This window comes from Anolis sagrei, chromosome 2 (genome assembly GCF_037176765.1).
Source record: "Anolis sagrei isolate rAnoSag1 chromosome 2, rAnoSag1.mat, whole genome shotgun sequence".
NCBI lineage: Eukaryota > Metazoa > Chordata > Lepidosauria > Squamata > Dactyloidae > Anolis > Anolis sagrei.
Window position 1 is genome coordinate 170,506,770 of NC_090022.1, and position 23,910 is coordinate 170,530,679.

General features: G+C 42.2%; 1 protein-coding gene across 17 annotated transcripts in view; it reads right to left on the reverse strand.

The window, feature by feature from the left end:
* The window catches only part of ADGRL3 (adhesion G protein-coupled receptor L3), a 388,836-nt gene that overhangs the window by 1,989 nt on the left and 362,937 nt on the right, over window positions 1-23,910 (reverse strand). For 7 of the 17 annotated variants that reach the window (XM_067464127.1, XM_067464131.1, XM_067464118.1 and 4 more), the window contains one exon: window positions 12,471-12,488. The exons of 5 other annotated variants lie outside the window; for them this stretch is intronic. In XM_067464127.1, coding sequence (XP_067320228.1) covers window positions 12,471-12,488 — 18 coding nt within the window. Of the gene's footprint in view, window positions 1-12,436; window positions 12,489-23,910 lie in introns of all 17 variants that reach the window. 5 more of the 17 variants (XM_067464132.1, XM_067464129.1, XM_067464126.1 and 2 more) reach the window with 1 other exon arrangement.

Below are 23,910 nucleotides of genomic sequence, written 5' to 3' on the forward strand. Positions count from 1 at the left end.
GGGTAAAATAACATTTTTCATGCCCAGCAACCCTGCTGGAGGCAGTTGAGTGCATAGATCTATAAACAGTAACATTTTGACTTTGTGTGTTCAGACATTATCGTGGATAATCACTTTTAAAGACTCGAAATATTATTTCTCAGTGATGGGGAATGCCTGATCCCTGGTGTCAAAACATTCAAAGCCCGTCGGGTTGGGATGGGGGTTGTAGTCCACCAAAATATGGAGACCTTAAGTGTCACGCCCTGGCTCCAAATGTTGGGAAATTATTGTTACCCAGTGGCTGACTATTGCCATGCAAAGCACATTGCTAAGACTGAGTAATCATCATGTGTTACACACTTCCCAAGTTTTAAGGCCAAAGTTAACAAGTCACCAAGAGCATTGGCCAGATGTTTTCTTTTTACACAAAGCAGTTGCATGCAGATAAGGGAGCTGTGGGGTATTAAACTTGAGAACAAATGCTGGAGGAAGGAGTTGTAATTCTTCGTTCTACAATCTTTTTTTGATTTGAATGATGCTCCTGCTTTTGACCAAGTGAGACCCTAGACTTCACAGTTTTCTGGAACTCACTACCTGGAGAAATTAGGAAAGCCCCTACCCTAGAAACCTTTAAAAAGAACCTTAAAACCCGGCTTTTCCGCTGCGCTTTTGATGAATAGTAGGCCTGGGCAATCCATGGTTCTAAATGGTTCTAAAGTACTTACAAAACTAAAGTTCTGGTGGTGAAAATTTCAGAACTCTAACAAAACTCTCAAAATTTCATAATAAATGGCAGTTCCTAATTGGTTCTGTCATTAAAATCACCAATAATGAAATAATAATTAAATTTTGAAGGTTTTGTTAGAGTTCTGAAATTTTCACCACCAGAACTTTAGTTTTGTAAGTACTTTAGAACCATTTAGAACCATGGATTGCCCAAGCCTAATGAATAGGTTTACATCCTCACACTAGTGCTCAGCCTCAACGTTTTGTCATTGGAGTACATGCTTCCCCCCTCTTGTGGGAAAGCTTGATTCCACAACCACCACTATAATGAGTCCTCCTCCGCAAATATGTTTCTTTCTTATCTCGCTTGAGTATAATTTGTTTCTTTCTTATCTCGCCTGAGTTTTTAATCAGTCTCTCTTTTAACCATTACATGTACCTCGCCCATTATCATTGTGATTGTGCCTGTTGTAATTTTATATTGCTATGTTTTCACATGTTTTATGTAATTATGATGTGGTTGTTTATTGTTTGTATTTTTGGTTTTATTTTATTGTAATTTGTTGTTTGGGCTTGGCCTCATGTAAGCCACTCCAAGTCCCCATTGGGGAGATGGTGGTGGGGTATAAATAAAGATTATTATTATTATTATTATTATTATTATTATTATTATTACTATATTGCTTTTCAGCTCTCACCCCTTCAGACCATACCACTGACATTAGCTGGCAAACTACTCTGTCAAAACCAAACAGCAAACAGCAAAAAAACCTTTAAAACTAATGGCCCTTCCACACAGTTCTATATCCCAGATTATCAAAGCAGAGAATCTCATATTATTTGAGTGTGGACTCAGATAACCCAGTTCAAAGCAGATATTGTGGGATTTTCTGCCTTGATATTCTGGGATACAGGGCTATGTGGAAGGGATCTAAGCAGAAAATACTATTTTTAAAATGTAAAAAAATAAAAAAATAAAAAATGGTCATAGGACTGATCAAATAAATAAATAAATAAATATTATTATTATTATTTGAGGTAGATTTTCATAGGACACACAATGTGAGCTGGATTTTAAGCTTGCTTTTGAATTAAAAGACTAGATACGAAAGGTGTTTTTCTATACTGTTGTCACTTCCTTTCTGGGATACATGACTATGATATTCTGGGATACAGGACTATGTGGAAGGAACCTAAGCAGAAAATACTATTTTTAAAATGTAATTTTTTTAAAAAAATGGTCATAGGACTGGTCAAATAAATAAACAAATTATTATTATTATTATTATTATTATTATTAAAATGTGTTTATGTGCTTCCATGAAAATCTGGTGTTGACATGGGAAGGACTTCTGTAAGGGGGTTGGGGAGATGTAAAGGGGAGATAGCAGTGACACAGGTCCACAAGGACGTGAGGAAGAGCTTCCTGACTGTGAGAGATGTTCAGCAGTGGAACTCTCTGCCCTGGAGTGTGGTGGAGGCTCCTTCTTTGGAGGCTTTTAAACAGAGGCTGGATGGCCATCTGTCAGGGGTGCTTTGAATGCAATATTCCTGCTTCTTGGCAGGGGGTTGGACTGGATGGCCCATGAGGTCTCTTCCAACTCTATGATTCTATGACAGTCTTTCCCATGTGTATGGAGAATTGAAATGTGGTATTTCTAGAACCATTTCAGGTAGGGCTTCATAGGACACACAATGTGAGCTGGATTTTAAGCTTGCTTTTAATTTTTTTAAAAAAGACTAGAAATGGAAAAGGTGTTTTTTTTATATACCCTGTCAGTTCCTTTCACCTGCTGCTGTCCCTACCCTGCCTATATAAAGCCACTGTTCTCCCAGCTGGTGTTACTTGGATTGGGATGGTCCCAGTATGTTTTCCTCAATGGGGCAGATCACAGCTTACAAGGGGCAGGTCATTCTGGCAGAACAGGACAGAAGGGAGGCTCAAGCACCTCCACTTGATGGCTTCACTTCCCCAGACTGATGATCCCGAGGCACTGCAGCGGCTTTGAACTTCAAGACAAAATGAAACTGTGATCTGATCATGGAAACCCTCTAAGGATTTTACCTGGCTTGGTCCTAATAAGCAGCATTAATTCAAGAAGAAAAACATTGACAGGAGCAAGTGTTGACAGAATTCAATGTACATCAGTCACTAAGATGTAAATGTAATTGTTCATCCCAGCTAGAATAGACATAAGAATTGACTTGTTGTGTACCAGCTGATTCTGTTCCTCCAACTCTAGCTGGAACTAACTAGATTTTGGTTAGGTCATATAAAGCGGTCCAAAACACAATCCCATGCCCACTAGGCATGTGCAATCCATGGTTCTAAATAGTTCTAAAGTACTTACAAAACTAAATTTCTGGTGGTGAAAACTAGGGGGCGCCGGTGCTTTGCTTCTACAGTGTTGCTGAAGTTCTGGAGGTGAAAATTTCAGAACTCTAACAAAACTTTCAAAATTTCATTATTATTTCATTATTGGTGATTTTTATGACAGATCCTATTAGGACAGTGGTTCTCAACCTGGGGTCCTCATATGTTTTTGGTCTACAATTCCCAGAAATCCCGGCCACTTTACCAGCTGTTAGGATTTCTGGGAGTTGAAGGCCAAAAACATCTGGGGACCCCAGGTTGAGAACCACTGTATTAGGAACTACCATTTATAATGAAATTTTGAAAGTTGTGTTAGAGTTCTGAAAGTTTCGTCACCAGAACTTTAGCAACACTGTAGAAGCAAAGCACCAACGCCCCCTAGTTTTCACCACCATAACTTTAGTTTTGTCAGTACTTTAGAACTACAGTATATTCTGGCCTATAAGACTACTTTTTAACCCAAGAAAATCTTCTCAAAAGTCAGGGGTCGTCTTATACGCGTGTGTAGTCTTATGCATGGGAGTTGTCTTAACTCTATATTTTAACTGGAAAAGTTGGGGGTCGTCTTATACGCCCAGTCGTCTTATATGCCGGAATATATGGTATTTAGAACCATGGATTGCGCATGCCCACTTATTAAGAAGTACTCAGCATTTCAACAGGTGCTTTTACTAGGTGTGGATGAGACTGGCACCCTGCTCAAACTGATGAGATGCAATCTGACATTCAGGGCCCTTCCACACAGTCATATAATCCAGAATATCTAGGCAGATAACCCACAATATGAAATAGAAAGAGGGGCCGACCAAGGGCAAGATGGATGGATGGTATCCTTGAAGTGACTGGCTTGACTGTGAAGGGGCTGGGGGTGGTGACGGCCAATAGGGAGCTCTGGCATGGGCTGGGACTGAACGAATAAACAACAAACCACAATATCTGCAGTGAACTGGGTTATCTGAGTCCACACTACCATATAATCCAGTTCAATGTGGATTTTATGCAGCTGTGCAGAAGGGGCCTCAGCCAGAAGGTCCATCAAAGTGAGAGCCAGGTTTGTCACTTAGGTTTTACTTAATTTTACCCAAGCTTTTTATTTGAGATATAATTAAAGATAGCTGTATCTTTTAATTACAATGCTTTACACTGACTTTTTCTTTTTAAAATTGTGTAGATTTTATATTTTTACTAGCTGTACCCGCCACGTGTTACTGTGGCCAACCTTCCCTCCCTCTTTCTCTCCTTTCCCTCCTTCCCTTTTCTTCTTTCCTTCTCGCCTTCCTTCCTTCTCTACCTCTTTCCTTCCTCCCTTTTCCTTTTCCTTCCCTTTCTCTTTTTTCCTTCTCTGCCTCTTTCCTTCCTTCCTTTGCTTTTTGCTTCCATCCTTCCTTTTGTCTTTCCTTCCCCCCCTCCCTCTCTTTCTTTCTCTTCTTTCTTCGCTCCCTCTTTCCTTCCTTTTCTTTTTTCTTTCCTTCCCTCCTTCCTTCTTTCTCTTCCCATTTCTTTCCATCCCTCTTCTTTTCCTCTTTCTCGCCTTTCTTTCTTCTCTACCTCTTTCCTTCCTTCCTTTGCTCTTTGCTTCCATGCTTCCTTCTCTCCTTCCTTCCTTCTTTCTTTTCCCTTTCCTTCCTTCCCTCCCTCTTTCTTCCCTTTTTTCTGTATGTTATTTATCTTTTCGTCATTTATCTTTTGGGGGGATTTTAGGTCCTTTCCATTTGGGGGGGGGTTATGAGTGATGGACACTCATTGGTCTGTTAGCGTTGCTGTGGCCAATCTTCCCTCCCTTTCTCTCTCTCTCCTTCCTTCCCTCCCTCCCTCTTTTCTTCGTTCCTTCCTTTTTTCTTTCCTTTTCTCCCCCTCCACCCTTTTCTTTACCTTCTTTATCTCCTTTCTTCCTTCTCTGCCTCTTTCCTCCCTTCCTTTGCTCTTTGCTTCAATGCTTCCTTCTCTCCTTCCTTCCTTCTTTCTTTTCCCCTTCCTTCCTTCCCTCCCTCTTTCTTCCCTTTTTTTTCTGTATGTCATTTATCTTTTCGTCATTTATCTTTTGGGGGGATTTTAAGTCCTTTCCACTTTTTTTGGGGGGGGGGGTTATGAGTGATGGACACTCATTGGTCTGTTAGCGTTGCTGTGGCCAATCTTCCCTCCCTCCCTTTCTCTCTCTCCTTCCTTCCTTCCCTCCCACTTTTCTTCGTTCCTTCCTTTTTTCTTTCCTTTTCTCCTCCCTCCCCCCTTTTCTTTACCTTCTTTATCTCCTTTCTTCCTTCTCTGCCTCTTTCCTCCCTTCCTTTGCTCTTTGCTTCCATGCTTCCTTCTCTCCTTCCTTCCTTCTTTCTTTTCCCTTTCCTTCCTTCCTTCCCTCCCTCTTTCTTCCCTTTTTCTGTATGTCATTTATCTTTTTGTCATTTATCTTTTGGGGGGATTTTAAGTCCTTTCCACTTTTTTGGGGGGGGGGGGGTTATGAGTGATGGACACTCATTGGTCTGTTAGCGTTGCTGTGGCCAATCTTCTCTCCCTTTTTCTCTCTCTCCTTCTTTCCTTCCCTCCCTCTTTTCTTCGTTCCTTCCTTTTTTCTTTCCTTTTCTCCTCCCTCCCCTTCCCCCCTTTTCTTTACCTTCTTTATCTCCTTTCTTCCTTCTCTGCCTCTTTCCTCCCTTCCTTTGCTCTTTTCTTCCATCCCTCCTTCTCTCTTTCCTTCTTTCTTTCCCGCCCTCTTTCTCTCCTTTCTTCTCACCCTCTTCCCTTCCTTCCCTCTTGCCTGGGCACCAGTAGTAAGGGAGCCTTGCTGTAGCCCTCAGCCTTGCTGGACGAGCGTGGGGCAGGCGGGAGGTGCTTTTCAAGGCAGGTATCGCTCACCCAGTGCTGCCCCTTTTTCTTTCTGCCATGGTTGCAGGGCATCCCTGTTTGGTGGGTGGGCACACAGGCAAGGTCATATGGCTGTGGCTGAGGCAGAAAGAAAGATCCAATATGGGTGAGCAAGGCCCACCTTGAAAAATGCCTCCCGCCCCCGCCGGGCCCTGCAAGGTTGAGGGCTGCAAAGTTCCCTTCTCGTCGGTGCCCAGGCAAGGGAACATGAAGTCTGGCGAGCAGCGTCCACACGGAGTAACCACCTGACCCCCTCTCCAGGGGGGAAAGAAGGAGGAGAGGTCTGTGCTTGGTGGGGCCGACAAAGAGAGGAAGGAAACTGGGAGGGAGGGAAGGAAGAAGGGCCCACGCATGGAAAGGTACTCCATGGCAAGGCTTCTCTTCCCTCACAACGGTTGGGGCTTCACTCTTCTCGTGCAATGGGGAGAGGGGCTTTCGCGCATGCTCTGTAAGGCATTTTTCTTTTTGGGGAGTTTTAAGTTATTTCCCCTTCATTTTTTACGGTTTTTTTTTGTTTGTAAAACATAGATCGGATTACAATTTGTTTTGCTGACAAATTTGGTGTCATTTTGTCCAGTGGTTTTTGAGATCTGTTAATCCCACAAACGAACATTACATTGTATTTTCGAAGGCTTTCATGGCTGGAATCACTAGGTTCTTGTGGGTTTTTTTGGGCTAGAGGTGTTTCTCCTGACGTTTCGCCTGCATCTATGGCAAGCATCCTCAGAGGTAGTGAGGTCTGTTGGAAATAGGACAATGGGTTTATATATCTGTGGAATGGCTGGGGTGGGGCAAGGAGCTCTTCCCTGCTGGAGCTAGGTGTGAATGTTTCAACTGACCACCTTCATTAGCATTTGAAGACCTGCCTGAGCCTGGGAAAATCCCCTCTTGAGAGGTGTTAAGATGTGCCTGGTTGTTTCCTCTCTGCTGTTTTGCTGTTGTAATTTTAGAGTTGTAATTTTAGAACATTACATTTTTATTTATATAAGGTAAAGGTAGACCCTTGACATTAAGTCCAGTCATGTCTGACTCTGGGGTGTGGTGCTCATCTCCATTTCTAAGCCGAAGAGCCAGCGTTGTCCGTAGACACCTCCAAGGTCATGTGGCCGGCATGACTGCATGGAGCGCCATTACCTTCCCGCCGGAGCGGTACCTATTGATCTACTCACATTTGCATGTTTTCAAACTGCTAGGTTGGCAGAAGCTAGGGCTGACAGCGGAAGCTCATGCCGCTCCCCGGAATAGAACCTGCGACCTTTCGATCAACAAGCTCAGCAGCTCAGTGCTTTAACCCACTGCGCCATCGGGGGCCCTTTTATTTATATAGATGGATGTTATATTTTGTCCTTTATTTGGTGTCTATTATGGCCTATTTGGGGAATGGCCCACTGTTAAAAAGCGCCATATAAATGAACTCAACTCTGTTACGAAAGTCTCAAAAAGGTTATTATAATATGAATAACCCAAAGAGCCAGTTACTCAATCCTGTTTAACTGTATGCATATAGGCTGCAATCCTATGCATACTTACCTGAGAGTAACTTCTATGAACTTGGTTCATAGAAGTAGAAATGCAAAGGATGGCATTGAAAGGATACAATCTTAGAGTTTCTGAGATGATGCCTGTGGGAATGGGGCGGGGGGGGGGGGGAGGTATAAAATACCTTGTAGACACAGAGGTATGTCTGCCCATTAAGATCCTCTCTGGATGGCACTACAAATCTTTGGTCACCAGTGGTTAGGGCAGAAAGGATACATTTTGGATTGTATGTATTAGGGGCTGATCATATCCTTACCTAGACAAGCTCCCACTAAAAACAGTACAAAACAAAATAACCAAAGGGGAAAATATGGTGCCAGCCAAGGTTAAAATTATGTAGCATTTGACTGGCAATCAACAATAAAAACTTTAAAAAATACTGGTTTTGGCTGGAGCACACTGGACCTTTAGAACTCCCAAAACAACTCGCCTTGGAGTTTCTGGGAGTTGCAGTCCAAACCAGTAATATGCACTAAAGAGGCCCAGGAATAAGTAGAGGACTCAGATAATCCAGTTCAAAGCACATATTGTGAGATTTTCTGCCTTGATATTCTGGGAGATAGGGCTGTGTGGAAGGTCCAACATGCAGAAGGCCATGTTGGACCTTCACATTCTTGATCACTCTTAGGCCCCTTCCACACATCTGAATAAAATCCCACATTATCTGCTTTGAACTGGAATATATGGCAGTGTGGACTCAGATAATGCAGTTCAAAGCAGATATTGTGGGATTTACTGCCTTGATATTCTGGGAGATAGGGCTGTGTGGAAAGGCCACAAGTCACTGCAGAAGGTCATGTTGGACCTTCACATTCTTGATCACTATTAGGCTCCTTCCACACATCTGAATAAAATCCCACATTATCTGCTTTGAACTGGAATATATGGCAGTGTGGACTCAGATAACACAGTTCAAAGCAGATATTGTGGGATTTACTGCCTTGATATTCTGGGAGATAGGGCTGTGTGGAAGGTCCAACATGCAGAAGGCCATGTTGGACCTTCACATTCTTGGTCACTCTTAGGCCCCTTCCACACATCTGAATAAAATCCCACATTATCTGCTTTGAACTGGAATATATGGAAGTGTGGACTCAGATAACGCAGTTCAAAGCAGATAATGTGGGATTTACTGCCTTGATATTCTGGGAGATAGGGCTGTGTGGAAAGACCACAAGTCACTGCAGAAGGTCATGTTGGACCTTCACATTCTTGATCACTCTTAGGCCCCTTCCACACATCTGAATAAAATCCCACATTATCTGCTTTGAACTGGAATATATGGAAGTGTGGACTCAGATAACGCAGTTCAAAGCAGATAATGTGGGATTTACTGCCTTGATATTCTGGGAGATAGGGCTGTGTGGAAAGGCCACAAGTCACTGCAGAAGGTCATGTTGGGCCTTCACATTCTTGATCACTCTTAGGCTCCTTCCACACATCTCAATAAAATCCCACATTATCCGCTTTGAACTGGAATATATGGCAGTGTGAACTCAACGCAGTTCAAAGCAGATATTGTGGGATTTACTGCCTTGATATTCTGGGAGATAGGGCTGTGTGGAAAGGCCACAAGTCACTGCAGAAGGTCATGTTGGACCTTCACATTCTTGATCACTCTTAGGCTCCTTCCACACATCTGAATAAAATCCCACATTATCTGCTTTGAACTGGAATATATGGCAATGTGGACTCAGATAACCCAGTTCAAAGCACATATTGTGGGATTTACTGCCTTGATATTCTGGGAGATAGGGCTGTGTGGAAAGGCCACAAGTCACTGCAGAAGGTCATGTTGGGCCTTCACATTCTTGATCACTCTTAGGCTCCTTCCACACATCTGAATAAAATCCCACATTATCCGCTTTGAACTGGAATATATGGCAGTGTGAACTCAACGCAGTTCAAAGCAGATATTGTGGGATTTACTGCCTTGATATTCTGGGAGATAGGGCTGTGTGGAAAGGCCACAAGTCACTGCAGAAGGTCATGTTGGGCCTTCACATTCTTGATCACTCTTAGGCTCCTTCCACACATCTGAATAAAATCCCACATTATCCGCTTTGAACTGGAATATATGGCAGTGTGGACTCAGATAATGCAGTTCAAAGCAGATATTGTGGGATTCTCTGCTTTGATATTCTGGGCTATATGGCTGTGTAGAAGGGCCCTTAAACATTACTAAAACTTGCCTGGCAGATGTAGTATATCTTAATTTTAAAAAATGAGACTTTTCTTTAACTTCTGTATTTTTTTTTGTTGTCTTATCAATTTTGTCTTTTATATTTTCAAGGGGATAATGGCAATTGCTCCTCTTTCCCACTAAGACCTGGAACTTTTGTACTGGACTTAAAGCTCAGTAGTGCAGAAATGTTTCTTAATAGGCACGTGCAATCAATGGTTCTAAATCAGTGGTTCTCAGCCTGTGGGTCCCCAGATGTTTTGGCCTTCAACTCCCAGAAATCCTAACAGCTGGTAAACTGGCTTGGAATTCTGGGAGTTGAAGGCCAAAACACCTGGGGACCCACAGGCTGAGAACCACTGTTCTAAATGGTTCTAAAGTACTTACAAAACTAAAGTTCTGGTGGTGAAAACTAGGGGGCGCTGGTGCTTTGCTTCTACAGTGTTGCTAAAGTTCTGGTGGTGAAAATTTCAGAACTCTAACACAACTTTCAAAATTTCATTATAAATGGCAGTTCCTAATAGGTTCTGTCATAAAAATCACCAACAATGAAATAATAATGAAATTTTAAAAGTTTTGTTAGATGTATTGTCGAAGGCTTTCATGGCTGGAATCACTAGGTTCTTGTGGGTTTTTTCGGGCTATAGAGCCATGTTCTAGAGACATTTCTCCTGACGTTTCGCCTGCATCTATGGCAAGCATCCTCAGAGGTAGTGAGGTCTGTTGGAATTAGGACAATGGGTTTATATATCTGTGGAATGGCTGGGGTGGGGCAAGGAGCTCTTCCCTGCTGCAGTTAGGTGTGAATGTTTCAGCTGATCACCTTCATTAGCATTTGAAGGCCTGCCAGAGCCTGGGAAAATCTCTTGCTGGGAGGTGTTAATCTGTGCCTGGTTGTTTCCTCTCTGTTGTTTTGCTGTTGTAATTTTAGAGTTTTTTTTAATACTGGTAGCCAGATTTTGTTCATTTTCATGGTCTCTTCCTTTCTGTTGAAATTGTCCACATGCTTGTGGATTTCAATGGCTTCTCTGTGTAGTCTGACATGGTGGTTGTGAGAGTGGTCCAGCATTTCTGTGTTCTCAAATAATATGCTGTGTCCAGGCTGGTTCATCAGGTGCTCTGCTATGGCTGACTTCTCTGGTTGAAGTAGTCTGCAGTGCCTTTCATGTTCCTTGATGCGTGTCTGGGCCCTGCGTTTGGTGGTCCCTATGTAGACTTGTCCACAGCTGCATGGTATACGGTAGACTATTCCCATTGTCCTAATTCCAACAGACCTCACTACCTCTGAGGATGCTTGCCATAGATGCAGGCGAAACGTCAGGAGAAATGCCTCTAGAACATGGCCATATAGCCCGAAAAAACCCCCCACAAGAACCTAGTTTTGTTAGAGTTCTGAAATTTTCACCACCAGAACTTTAGCAACACTGTAGAAGCAAAGCACCAGCGCCCCCTAGTTTTCACCACCAGAACTTTAGTTTTGTAAGTACTTTAGAACCATGGTTGCACATGCCTATTTCTTAAGCAATCATCTTAAAGATGTAAATAGGTTACTTTGTGCACAAGCAAGACATTTTCCCCTTGAAAATTAACATAAGGCACTGTTCTATGGCACCCAAAACCCAAGTGTAGTGTTTTCTGGACCATAGCTGGACCCACTAAAGGTATTTTGCCCCTGTTCCTGTTCAGTTCTGTCGTCATAGGGCTTAGTGCCGATTGCAACACTCTGCAAGTCTTGAATACTCAGGGTTGAAAGATCACAGGAGCTCCCTAAGTAAGATTCTCTATTGGAGGCAACTGTCAGTCTTCAAATGTGCTTGATCCACCTGCGTTTCTTTTTGCATATTGCCATCCTTTAGACATACAAAAAACATGAAACACGATTAAGGCTTCCATATGTTCTTTCATGTTGTCAGAGGTAGCTGACAAGGCTGAAACAACGCTCTTGGATTAGGAGAGCAACCTGATGAGCATTTGTAGTTGAGCATCGGAACAAACATCAGGAAATAAACAATGTAAACACTGTGTGTGTATTGTCTGAAAACTGATTTCAGTCTGCATATGTGAGGCAGTATTAGCAGCATGTCATCTTAGGACTGAGAAGTGCCACTGCATGCAGAATTTGTGATTTATTACAGCTGATTTGTCCCCAAAATGTCATTCTTACTTGACATTTTAGTACTTTCTGGAATTAATCTGTGTTTTAGACAGGCAGAAAAATAGGGATGAAAACAGCCATCACAGATGTAGAATGAAGCCATTTATTTTCATGGTATAAATCTCCAACAACAACCCAAAGGAATATAACAATAGATATGTGTGTTGTTTTGTGGTTATATCTATACACAAATCAGTTCTGATTTTTCCCTTCTTTCTTTTATTCTTTCATAGAATTATTATTATCAGGATGTTCCTGTTGTTGTTAATTATTCCAACAACAACAGCAACTAATTTAGGATAATAAAGGGTTGCCTTGCATTGAAAATGAAGCATAGCTCCCATGAAATGTACCACAGCAACAGGAGAAAACAGTATGATTTTGCAAAGATTTTTAAACAAAAAAATAAATTTCATTACCATACACAGTTACACAAAATTAAAACAGATTGGATGAAAGGCAAAATGAAAAGAGACAAAATAGACTTATCTAATTTCTATTAATATTTATAAAAATGGCTTATAATTCTTGTTTTCTGCATTGTAAGAAATGAACTGTTTTTAAATATATCTACATCATTGATATATGATGCATTAAAAAGTGAACTGAAAAAAATTACATTTGATATGCAATGTTTAGCTTTACTCCCATACTTGTCTCTCTGTAGGGCTCTAAACGACAGCATGAAGAAAAAGAAAGAAAAACAACAAGTAAGCTTACAGCGACAATAGGAGGAATATGAGTCAAAAGCAAACTGAGGATGTGCAGAAAAAAGTGTTAACAGAAAGCATTTCAATTCCCAAAAGCAAATGAGGTAACATTACATGCGCTAGTCCTACTTGACGGTGTTAGTCACAACATGTCTTATTCACAATCATACATGCAGCAATTTTAAACCCGTTTTCATATTTTTCAAGTAAAATCCAAAATCAAACTGAATTGTTGTGAGTTTTTTGGGCTGTATGGCCATGATTCTCTTCTGATGTTTTGCCTGTATCTGTGGATGCCAGCCACAGATGTGGGTGAAATGTCAGGAGAGAATGCTACTGGAACATGGCCGTACATGTATTGTCGAAGGCTTTCATGGCTGGAATCACTGGGTTGTAGGTTTTTTCAGACTATATGGTCATGTAGGGGTCCTCAAACGTTTTAAACAGAGGGCCAGGTCACAGTCCCTCAAACTGTTGGAGGGCCGGATTATAATTTGGAGGGCTGGATTATACCGTATATACTGGAGTATAAACCAACCTGAGTATAAGCCCTAATTTTAGCACAAAAAACAGATTAAACGGATTGACTCAAGTATAAGCCAAGGGTGGGAAATGCAGCCACTATGGGTAAATTGGAAAATAAAAATAGATACCAATTAAATTACATTAATTGAGGAATCGGTAGGTTATATATTTTTGAATATTTACAAAAATGGTAATTTAAGATAAGACTGCCCAACTCTGATTAAATAAGTATTTACCTTCTTCAGTGTAAATGTGCTTACATATCCTTCCAATAATAATAGAGTAACATAATAAATGGAATAATAACAATAATAATAAAAAGAGTAAAATAATGAATGTAGCAATAACAACAATTATACAGTAAAATAATAAATGTATAATAATAGAGTAAAATGATAAATGCAATAATAACAAATAGAATAAAATAATAAATGAAATGAAAATAATAATAATAATAATAATAGAGTAAAACAATTTTTTTGTCGTGTCAGGAGTGACTCCTGGTGTGAGAGAATTGGCCGTCTGCAAGGACGTTGCCCAGGGGATGATTTGATGTTTTTATCATCCTTGTGGGATGCTTCTCTCATGTCCCCGCATGAGGAGCTGGAGCTGATAGAGGGAGCTCATCCGCCTCTCCCTGGATTCGAACCTGCAACCTGTTGGTCTTCAGTCCTGCCGGCACAGGGGTTTAACCCACTGCGCCACCGGGGGCTCCAGTAAAACAATAAATAACCTTGACTCGAGTATAAGCTGAGGGGGACTTTTTCAGCCTAAAAAAAGGGCTGAAAAACTAGGCTTATACTCGAGTATATACAGTGATTTGAAAAAACATGAATTCCTATGCACACTGCACATATATTATTTGTAGTGCAAAAAACACTTAAAAACAAGACAATATTTAAAATGAAGAACAATTTTAACAAATATAAACATATTAGTATTTCAATGGGAAGTGTGGGCCTGGTTTTGGCTGATGAGATAGGATTGTTGTTGTTGTTGTTGTTGTGTGCCTTCAAGTCATTTCAGAGTTACGTTGGGCCGGGTAAATGACCTTGGAGGGCCGTATCTGGCCCCTGTGCCTTAGTTTGAGGACCCCTGTTCCAGAGGCATTCTCTCCTAACGTTTCGCCTGCATCTATGGCAAGCATCCTCAGAGGTAGTGAGGTCAGACCTCACTACCTCTGAGGATGCTTGCCATAGATGCAGGTGAAACGTCAGGAGAGAATGCCTCTAGAACATGGCCATATAGCCCAACAAAATCCCTACAACAACCCATGGCCATACAGCCTGAAAAACTCACAGTAGCCTAGTGATTCCGGCCATGAAAGCCTTCAACAACACACAAAATTAGACTGGCATTTGAAAATCACTACACTGTATCTGTCAGTATTATATCTGAGTCTTTAAATTGCTTTTACTTACTGTGAACCATGATACCTAGTGTCTAACATCCAAATCCATGTTAATATGATTACCCGCTCTTTTCTGTGAGCACCATGTTCCCATTGTAGTTTTCTTTTGACGTACAATACTCAAAGTACTCTCATGTGAACATGAACATTTTGAAGAACATCTCAAAAAGCATGTCAAATATTTTCAGGTCTCTGCACCACACTCAGTAGAATGGCTTTTGTATCTACGGATACACTTTGGGCTCGTGGGAAAGCTTCTGAAAACCGTAGTCAATATGTGGATATAAATATTTTAACTACATAAGAAATTGCTTCTTCACACATTTTCCACGTCCACTGTCGTTTCTCACTTGGATTTCTACACTCACAGAGAGCCAAGGAAATACACATACAGGTCAGTGCGAGGCCAGCCCAGAACTCTTATGCTTCCCTGAATTCCTGAATTCTGCTCTTCCCAAGGAACAAGGCTCAGGCTGAACGACTGCAACTCCAGCTGGGCAATGCTTGATTCATACATACATCTTGAATGACTTGGTTGAAAACAGAGCCAGATGGTGCCATTCCCTCCCACAGGGGAAGTTATTTTCCTCTGGCAACAGGGAATTTCTTGAAGATACATGAGTTAAGCTTTGATTGGTTGAATGCACCACGGCCACCCTGGAGAATCACTCCATACAATTAATCTCAAACACTGCATGCTTGAGTCCAACGTAAACGTGCATAGACTGAATGTTTCACCACCTGAAAAATCTTAATTAAGGAAAAGCTTTGCTAGTTTTGGTGGGGGAGCAAGATTTCAGATTGAACCCTATATTCAAACATATGGTGAATGACTTATATGCCATTGTGCTGGTACAGCTGTACCAGGAGCTCCATTTCTGTTTGCTTTTGCATTTAATGTTTATTGCAGTCCTAAGTTTCAGGGACCCTGCAGATAGGTGGCTTCTTTTGGTTGCAATCATAGGGCAAGCCACCTGTCAATAATAGTTAGGTTCCCTGGTCCCACCCCTTTTTGAGTTTTGGAGGGAACAGGAGCCATTTTGAGTTAGTTCTCACAGAGAAGCCTTTCGCACAGGACATAGAACGAAGTGGCTCCTGTAGAAAAGCTTCGTCTTTTACAGCTTCGCCGGGGTTATACAGCCCTACGGCTTGGCCAGGAGACATACAGCCACAGCTTGGCTGAGGGACTCCAGCTGGCCATCACAGCAACCTGAACTCCTTCTTTTTCCCTGGAGGTCTACAAAGCTCTGTTGAGGCAAGGGTCACTCGCGGAAGCCAGACGCAGTTGGTACCGGGTGCAGGGGCTCCACGTCAACAGAGGCAAGTACAGACTGCCCAGATTAGAAGCTAGGATTTCCCCATCAGTTAGTTACAGTTGAGAAGACAGTGCCTGTTCCTAGTGGACAAGATTGAAAGAACCTATAGACCGTTAGTACCTGTTTGTTGGACTTACTTTAAGCATTCTAAAGACTCTGTTTGGGGGAATCTAAGGGCCTTTATTCTGAGGCAGCCCCGGCGTCCCGTTGGGCACAGAGAATGTATGTCCCGAGTACAGTCTAATGCACAGGCCCAGTGTGCGACAGAATAGCCATAAACCAGTGGTTACCAACCGTTTTTTGACTGGGGACCACTTTGACCACAGACCACTCTCCAATATTAGTAACAAAAGGGCTACAAATCCATTTTTGGTCAACTTTAGATTCTGTCTCATTATTCGGGGCGCTGATTCATAGAATCATAGAATCAAAGAGTTGGAAGAGACCTCATGGGCCATCCAGTCCAACCCCCTGCCAAGAAGCAGGAATATTGCATTCAAATTACCCCCAACAGATGGCCATCCAGACTCTGTTTAAAAGCTTCCAAAGAAGGAGCTTCCACCACACTCCGGGGCAGAGAGTTCCACTGCTGAACGGCTCTCACAGTCAGGAAGTTCTTCCTCATGTTCATGGGCCATCCAGTCCAACCCCCTGCCAAGAAGCAGGAATATTGCATTCAAATCACCCCCGACAGATGGCCATCCAGCCTCTGTTTAAAAGCTTCCAAAGAAGGAGCCTCCACCACGCTCCGGGGCAGAGATTTCCACTGCTGAACGGCTCTCACAGTTAGGAAGTTCTTCCTCATGTTCAGATGGAATCTCCTTTCTTGTAGTTTGAAGCCATTGTTCCGTGTCCTAGTCTCCAGGGAAGCAGAAAACAAGCTTGCTCCCTCCTCCCTGTGGCTTTCTCTCACATATTTATAGATGGCTATCATATCTCCTCTCGGCCTTCTCTTCTTCAGGCTAAACATGCCCAGCTCCTTAAGCCGCTCCTCATAGGGCTTGTTCTCCAGACCCTTGATCATTTTAGTTGCCCTCCTCTGGACACATTCCAGCTTGTCAATATCTCTCTTCAATTGTGGTGCCCAGAATTGGACACAATATTCCAGGTGTGGTCTAACCAAAGCAGAATAGAGGGGTAGCATTACTTCCCTAGATCTAGACACTATGCTCCTATTGATGCAGGCCAAAATCCCATTGGCTTTTTTTGCCACCACATCACATTGTTGGCTCATGTTTAACTTGCTGTCCACGAGGACTCCAAGATCTTTTTCACACGTACTGCTCTTGAGCCAGGCATTGTCCCCCATTCTGTATCTTTGCATTTTGTTTTTCCTGCCAAAGTGGAGTATCTTGAATTTGTCCCTGTTGAACTTCATTTTATTTATTATTATTTATTATTTGCATTTGTTGACCGCCACTCTCAGCCCGGAAGCGACTCGTGGCGGTGTACAGAACATAGAACATAAAGACAACAGTTACAATAAATTCAGGGCAACATACATCTTACTAACACATAGCTAAACTAAACTAAAAATCCACTTCGTCTTGTTTGGGTCATAATCAGTCTCGTAGTCATATTCCATTCCGGTGGTCATTCCAAAGCATAGCACTTAATTGAAGGCCTTTTCAAAGAGCCAGGTTTTCAGGCCCTTGCGGAAGGCCATGAGGGAAGGCGCCTGTCTAATTTCAACAGGGAGGGAGTTCCATAGCCGGGGGGCCACCACCGAGAAGGCCCGCTCTCTAGTCCCCGCCAAGCGTGCCTGTGAGGCAGGCGGGACCGAGAGAAGGGCCTCCCCGGATGATCTCAAGGTCCTCGTGGGCTCGTAGGCCGAGATGCGGTACTCAAGGTATTTTTGTCAGTTTTGGCCCATCTCTCCAATCTGTCAAGGTCGTTTTGAATTCTGCTCCTGTCCTCTGGAGTATTGGCTATCCCTCCCGATTTGGTGTCATCTGCAAACTTGATGATCATGCCTTCTAACCCTTCCTCTAAATCATTAATAAAGATGTTGAACAGGACCGGGCCCAGGACGGGACCCTGCTTGTGGCACTCCGCTCGTCACTTCTTTCCAGGATGAAGAGGAAGCATTGGGGAGAATCACCCTCTGGGTTCGTCCATTTAACCAATTACAGATCCACCTCACCGTAGTTTTGCCTAGTCCACACTGGACTAGTTTGCTTGCCAGAAGGTCATGGGGGACCTTGTCAAAGGCCTTACTGAAATCCAGAAAATTGCATTGGATAGACCACATCAGCTCTACGTTCTGATACAGAACATATGCCTTCCAGTATATGTTCTAAGAGGAGATATGATAGCCATGTATAAATATGTGAGAGGAAGTCATAGGGATGAGGGAGCAAGCCTGTTCTCTGCTTCTCTGGAGGCTAGGACGTGGAACAGTGGCTTCAAACTACAAGAAAGGAGATTCCATCTGAACTTGAGGAAGAACTTCCTGACTGTGAGAGCCGTTCAGCAGTGGAACTCTCTGCCCCAGAGTATGGTGGAGGCTCCTTCTTTGGAAGCTTTTAAAGAGAGGCTGGATGGCCATCTGTCAGGGGTGCTTTGAATGCAATATTCCTGCTTCTTGGCTGGGGGTTGGACTGGATGGCCCATGAGGTCTCTTCCAACTCTAGGATTCTATGATTCTATGCAGGCTTTTTGGTTCAGCAAGCAATTTTAAACAGCAGCTACACAGAGATTAATAGGCACTAAGACATTCAAAGACCGAGATCCTCATTATGTCTCTGGTCAGCAATGTGTTCCTCAAGCCTAGGAACTGTGAGAGGAACCAAGACACACACACAGTCCTCTTTCTAGTCTGCCTACCTCAACGCCGTTTCACCTCTACCTATTGCCTACTCCTCTTATGCTACTCATTACCACTTGTGCTATCATTTCTCTGGCAAGTAATTGAGCATACACACTGGGTTTCTCATAGGTGGAAATGACAATTGACAATATTGACAATGGCTTGGAAATGGATTATGGATAAGTTAAACAGAGTTCTCAATCATAGTATATGGCTAGATAAATAGCCACCAGACTGGTAATAACTCAGTGGACTGTAAGTATATTGTTTTAATGTTTAATGTTTTATGTTTTTATGCTTCTAACTATTATAATTATTGTTGTTTTGTATTTTATTATGTTGAACTGTTGAACATTGAACTGTTGCCAATTGGATGCCACCCTGAGTCCCCCCAGTATTCGAAATAAATAAATAAAATAAATGAGGGGGTTGCAGTCAGTGTCCCTATGCTCTGTTTTCCTTTCAGTTGTTGCACAGCCTACAAACAGATAGAAAGGAATACTGTGATCCCTAAAAATCAACATACCCGGCATATAAGACGACTGGCGTATAAGACGACCCCCAACTTTTCCAGTTAAAATATAGAGTTTGGGATATACTCGCCATATAAGACTACCCCTCTTCCAACCCACACCAAATAAAAATTTAAAAGCATCAGATTTGATTTCAATATGGTAATTTTCCTATTACTGTACCTCCTTCTCTGCCTCTCAGATTTCGCACATGCGCACCTGCACCACTTCACTGCAGTCTTCAGGAGCGAGATCTGAGAGGCAGAGGAGGAGGTACGGTAAGAGGATACAAGGGCGGGCCAGACAGGTAAAAGAGGTGTGTTTTTCTGGGCCCAGAGTCACTCTATCTCTTTTTTCCATACCCCGGACGCCTGCAACTCCCCCCCCCCCTTCATTTACACCTTCCCAGTGGGGTGCCCCTTCAGCTCACCATCGGGACCCCATTAAGTCCACAAATCCTGATGAATGGATTTTCTTCTACTGTACTTGTCGCCCTTAATGTTTTCATACAGTCGCTGCATATGGCAGGGATGCGGCCACTGCCATTTTTGAGCTCCCCCCACAATATGCAGCAACCACAGATTCTCCAATCCGGATTGGAAGTTTCAGCACCCGCTCTATAAGACGACTCCCGGCGTATAAGACTACCCCCACATATAAGACGACCCCCATGCATAAGGCTACTCCAACGTATAAGACTACTCCCATGTATAAGACAACTCCCACGTATAAGACAGCCCCTCACTTTTGCAAAGATTTTCTTAGATTAAATGTAGTCTTATACATCAGAATATACTGTAGGTTACTTAAAAGAAATCAGGCCAGACCAAACTTATCTCTTTTTAAAAAAGAAGAATTATAAGGGAATGTTATATTATAAGGGAATGTAATATTATAAGTATATTATAAGTAGAATTATAAGGGAATGTAATATTATAAGTATATTATAAGTAGAATTATAAGGGAATGTTATATTATAAGGGAATGTAATATTATAAGTATATTATAAGTAGAATTATAAGGGAATGTTATATTATAAGGGAATGTAATAATATAAGTATATTATAAGTAGAATTAAAAGGGAATGTTATATTATAAGGGAATGTAATATTATAAGTATATTATAAGTAGAATTATAAGGGAATGTAATCCCGCACCGGGATTGTGGTGCAGTTGGCTGAGTGTCAGCTGCATTAAGATCACTCTGACCAAAAGGTCATGAGTTCGAAGCCAGCCCGGGGTGGAGTGGGTTTCCAACCAATTGTGTAGCCTGTTGTCGACCTTTGCAACCCGAAAGACAGTTGCATCTGTCAAGTAGGAAAATTAGGTACCACCTTAAAGTGTGGGGAGGCTAAAATAACTAATTTATGAGGCCATAAAAAGACTCCAGCAAGCACTCCAGCAAAAAGCATGCGGGGAATGCGGAAGTACTTCATCAGTGTCGCAGATGGATGATGAAAGCGACAGCTCCTGGCAGCCAGAAAAAAGTTAAATAGCCTCTGTCTATGTCTGCATATGTTGTATGTCAAAATTGGCATTGAATGTTTGCCATATATGTGTACACTGTAATCCGCCCTGAGTCCCCTGCAGGGTGAGAAGGGCGGAATATAAAAGCTGTAAATAAATAAATAAATTATGGATGTGGTATGTGTTGATTTCAATAAGCCCTTTGTCAAAGTAAGGCTGTCAATATTTTGGAAATGGCCATTGTTAATATGGCAAATACCACTACAGGTACTTTATGTATTTGATTTACCTCTGACCTGAATCACTGCAACATCCCCACCCATTCCGGTCTCAACCATGCACCAGATGGTGGCCTCCAGTTCATGAAAGCTTATTCCATTTAAAAAGGTAATCATGAATTAGCTTTTTAAATGATACAAGATTATTATTATTTTTGCAACAGACAAGGGCAACTATCCCTCTGGAAACTCTTAAAATTGAAATGAATTCAAGTCTCCAGGGCTAGATGAATTACATCCAGCTGGCAAAAGTAATTTCAGAACCGAAGGCAATCATCTTTGAGAACTCTTGGAGAATAGGAGAAGTTCCAGCAGACTAGAGAAAAGCAAATGTTATCACCATTTTCTAAAAGGAGAAAAAAGAACAACCCAATCAACCTGACATCAATGTCAGGAAAGATTCAAGAACAGATCATTAAGCAGATCATCTGTAAGCTTAGACCAGAATGTCGTACTCACAAAAAGTTATCATGGGTTTCTCAAAAATATGTCAAGCCAGACAATTTTTTATCTTTCTCTTTTTTTATATGCAGCTTGGTAGATTAAGGGAATGCTGCGTTTGTAGTATATCTTTAGTATATTTAAGTAACCCCTTTGACAAGGTCTACCATAATAATCTTGCAAATAAGCCAGTAAGAACTGGGCTAAACCAGGGCTTCTCAAACTTCCTCACTCATACCCCTTTTAAATCCAAAAATATTTTTCATGATCTGGGTATATAGATATTAGGCCTGTTCAATGCATGGTTCTAAATCAGTGGTTCTCAACCTTGCTAATGCCGTGACCCCTTAATGCTGTTCCCTATGTTGTGGTGACCCCCCACCATAATATTGTTTTCATTGCTACTTGATACTTGTCATTTTACTACTGTCATAAATCATAATGCAAGATGGATTTTCCTTCACTGGACTAAATTGAGCACAGATACCCAATATGCCCAAATGAGAATGCTAGTGGGGTTGGGGGGAGGATTGATTTTGTAATTTGGGAGTTGTAGTTGCTGGGATTTATAGTTCACCTATAATCAAAGAGCATTCTGAACTCCACCAGAGATGGATTTAAACCGAAATTGGCACCCAGAACTCCCATGACCAACAGAAAACACTGGAAGGGTTTTGTGGGCATTGACCTTGAGTTTGGGAGTTGTAGTTCACCTATATCCAGAGGAGTGCTGTGGATTCATGCAATGATGGATCTGGACCAAACTTGGCACGAATATTCAATATGCCCAAATGTGAACACCGGTGGAGTGTGGGGAAAATAGACCTTGACATTTGGGAGTTGTAGTTGTTGGGATTTATAGTTCACCTACAATCAAAGAGCATTCTGTACTCAACCAACAATAGAATTGGGTCAAACTTCCCACACAGAATCCCAATGACCAACAGAAAATACTATGTTTTCTGATGGTCTTTGGCGACCCCTTTGACACCCCCTCATGACCCCCTCAGGGGTCCCGACCCCCAGGTTGAGAAACACTGTTATAAATGGTTCTAAAGTACTTACAAAACTAAAGTTCTGGTGGTGAAAACTTCATAACTCTTTCAAAATTTAATTATTATTTCATTATTGGCGATTTTTATGACAGAACCAATTAGGAACTGCCATTTATAATGACATTTTAAGAGTTTTGTTAGAGTTCTGAAATTTTCACCACCAGAACTTTAGTACTTTAGAACCATTTAGAACCATGCATTGAACAGGCCTAATAGATATATCAAACATTTACTAAAAATAAATCAGCATTTGCAAGGCTTGCTAATGAAGAAAGCAACAGGAGACACCGTTTGTTTTATATATGAGGGCTGTTTGGCAGGAAACATAAAATTTAATTGCTCCAGGATAGATGTGAAAGGAGGAATAGAGTCCTTTCCCATTGAAGTACAACCCAGGAGCAATCAGAATGTAAGTTTCTTCAGTATTGACAAAATTGCATCATGATTTGTGACATTTTGTTCCTCTTCCATTGGAAGAGGAATGGCATAAGCTTTGGCTTTCATATCAAAAGTGTTTCCTCTGCTATGTGGGTATTATAAGCACAGGATAACTGTATCCAAACCAAAGCAAACAAGCTGGTTAAAGTACTCAAAATAGTTAGTTTAATGCAGTCTCTTTACAGCAAGATTCAACGGCATCTCCTTACATCCTTTCTTGTTTTCCTCCTCCCCTTCCTTCTCCGTATTTTCCCTTTTTATTCCCCCCCCCCCGCCCCACTCTGCAGATGTAGAGGAAAAGAAGGGGGAAAGAAAGGCTGATGTTGGGAAGGGCAATAGTAGAAAGCACTATATCCATCCTCACAGAGTAAAGGACGTTTTTGAAGAACATGGATGCAACAAATCTCACCCCCCCCCCCCACTTGAGAAACCGATTGTGCCATAAACATTGTGCCAGGGGTCCCATTACTGAAACAAAAGATTTATCTAATGCAGGGGTCCCTAAACTAAGACCAGATGCAGCCCTCCAAGGAAATTCCAATTGGTCCAACGGGCAGCAGCCAGGATGTTAACGGGGGCCCATTACAGAGAGAGGTCAACCCTTCTGTTTAAGGAGCTCCACTGGCTGCCGTTTATTTTCCGAGCCCAATTTAAGGTGCAGGTGCTTACCTACAAATCCCTGAACGGTTTGGGACCACCCTACCTGCGTGACCGCATCACAGTCTACGAACCCACACGTTCACTCCGGTCATCAGGAGAGGCCCTGCTCGTGATCCCGCCCGCGTCGCAGGCGCGTTTGGTGGGGACGCGGGACAGGGCCTTCTTTGTGGTGGCCCCCCGCCTCTGGAATGCCCTCCCGAAAGATCTCAGACAGGCCCCTACTTTGGCGGTTTTCAGAAAGAACCTGAAAACCTGGCTGTTCCAACGTGCCTTCTCAGATTAGGAACCCCACTACCAAAGCCCAGAAGCACTTTAGTAGAGTCAAGATCACCCTCACTGTACACTGCACTTATATTTAATCCCATATCCCTCCGATACTTCAGCACTTTTAATCCTGTACCCTACTCTGCTCAGTTTTTAATAATGTCCTGTTGTATTGCTATTGCTATTGTTTTCTGCTTTAACTGTTTT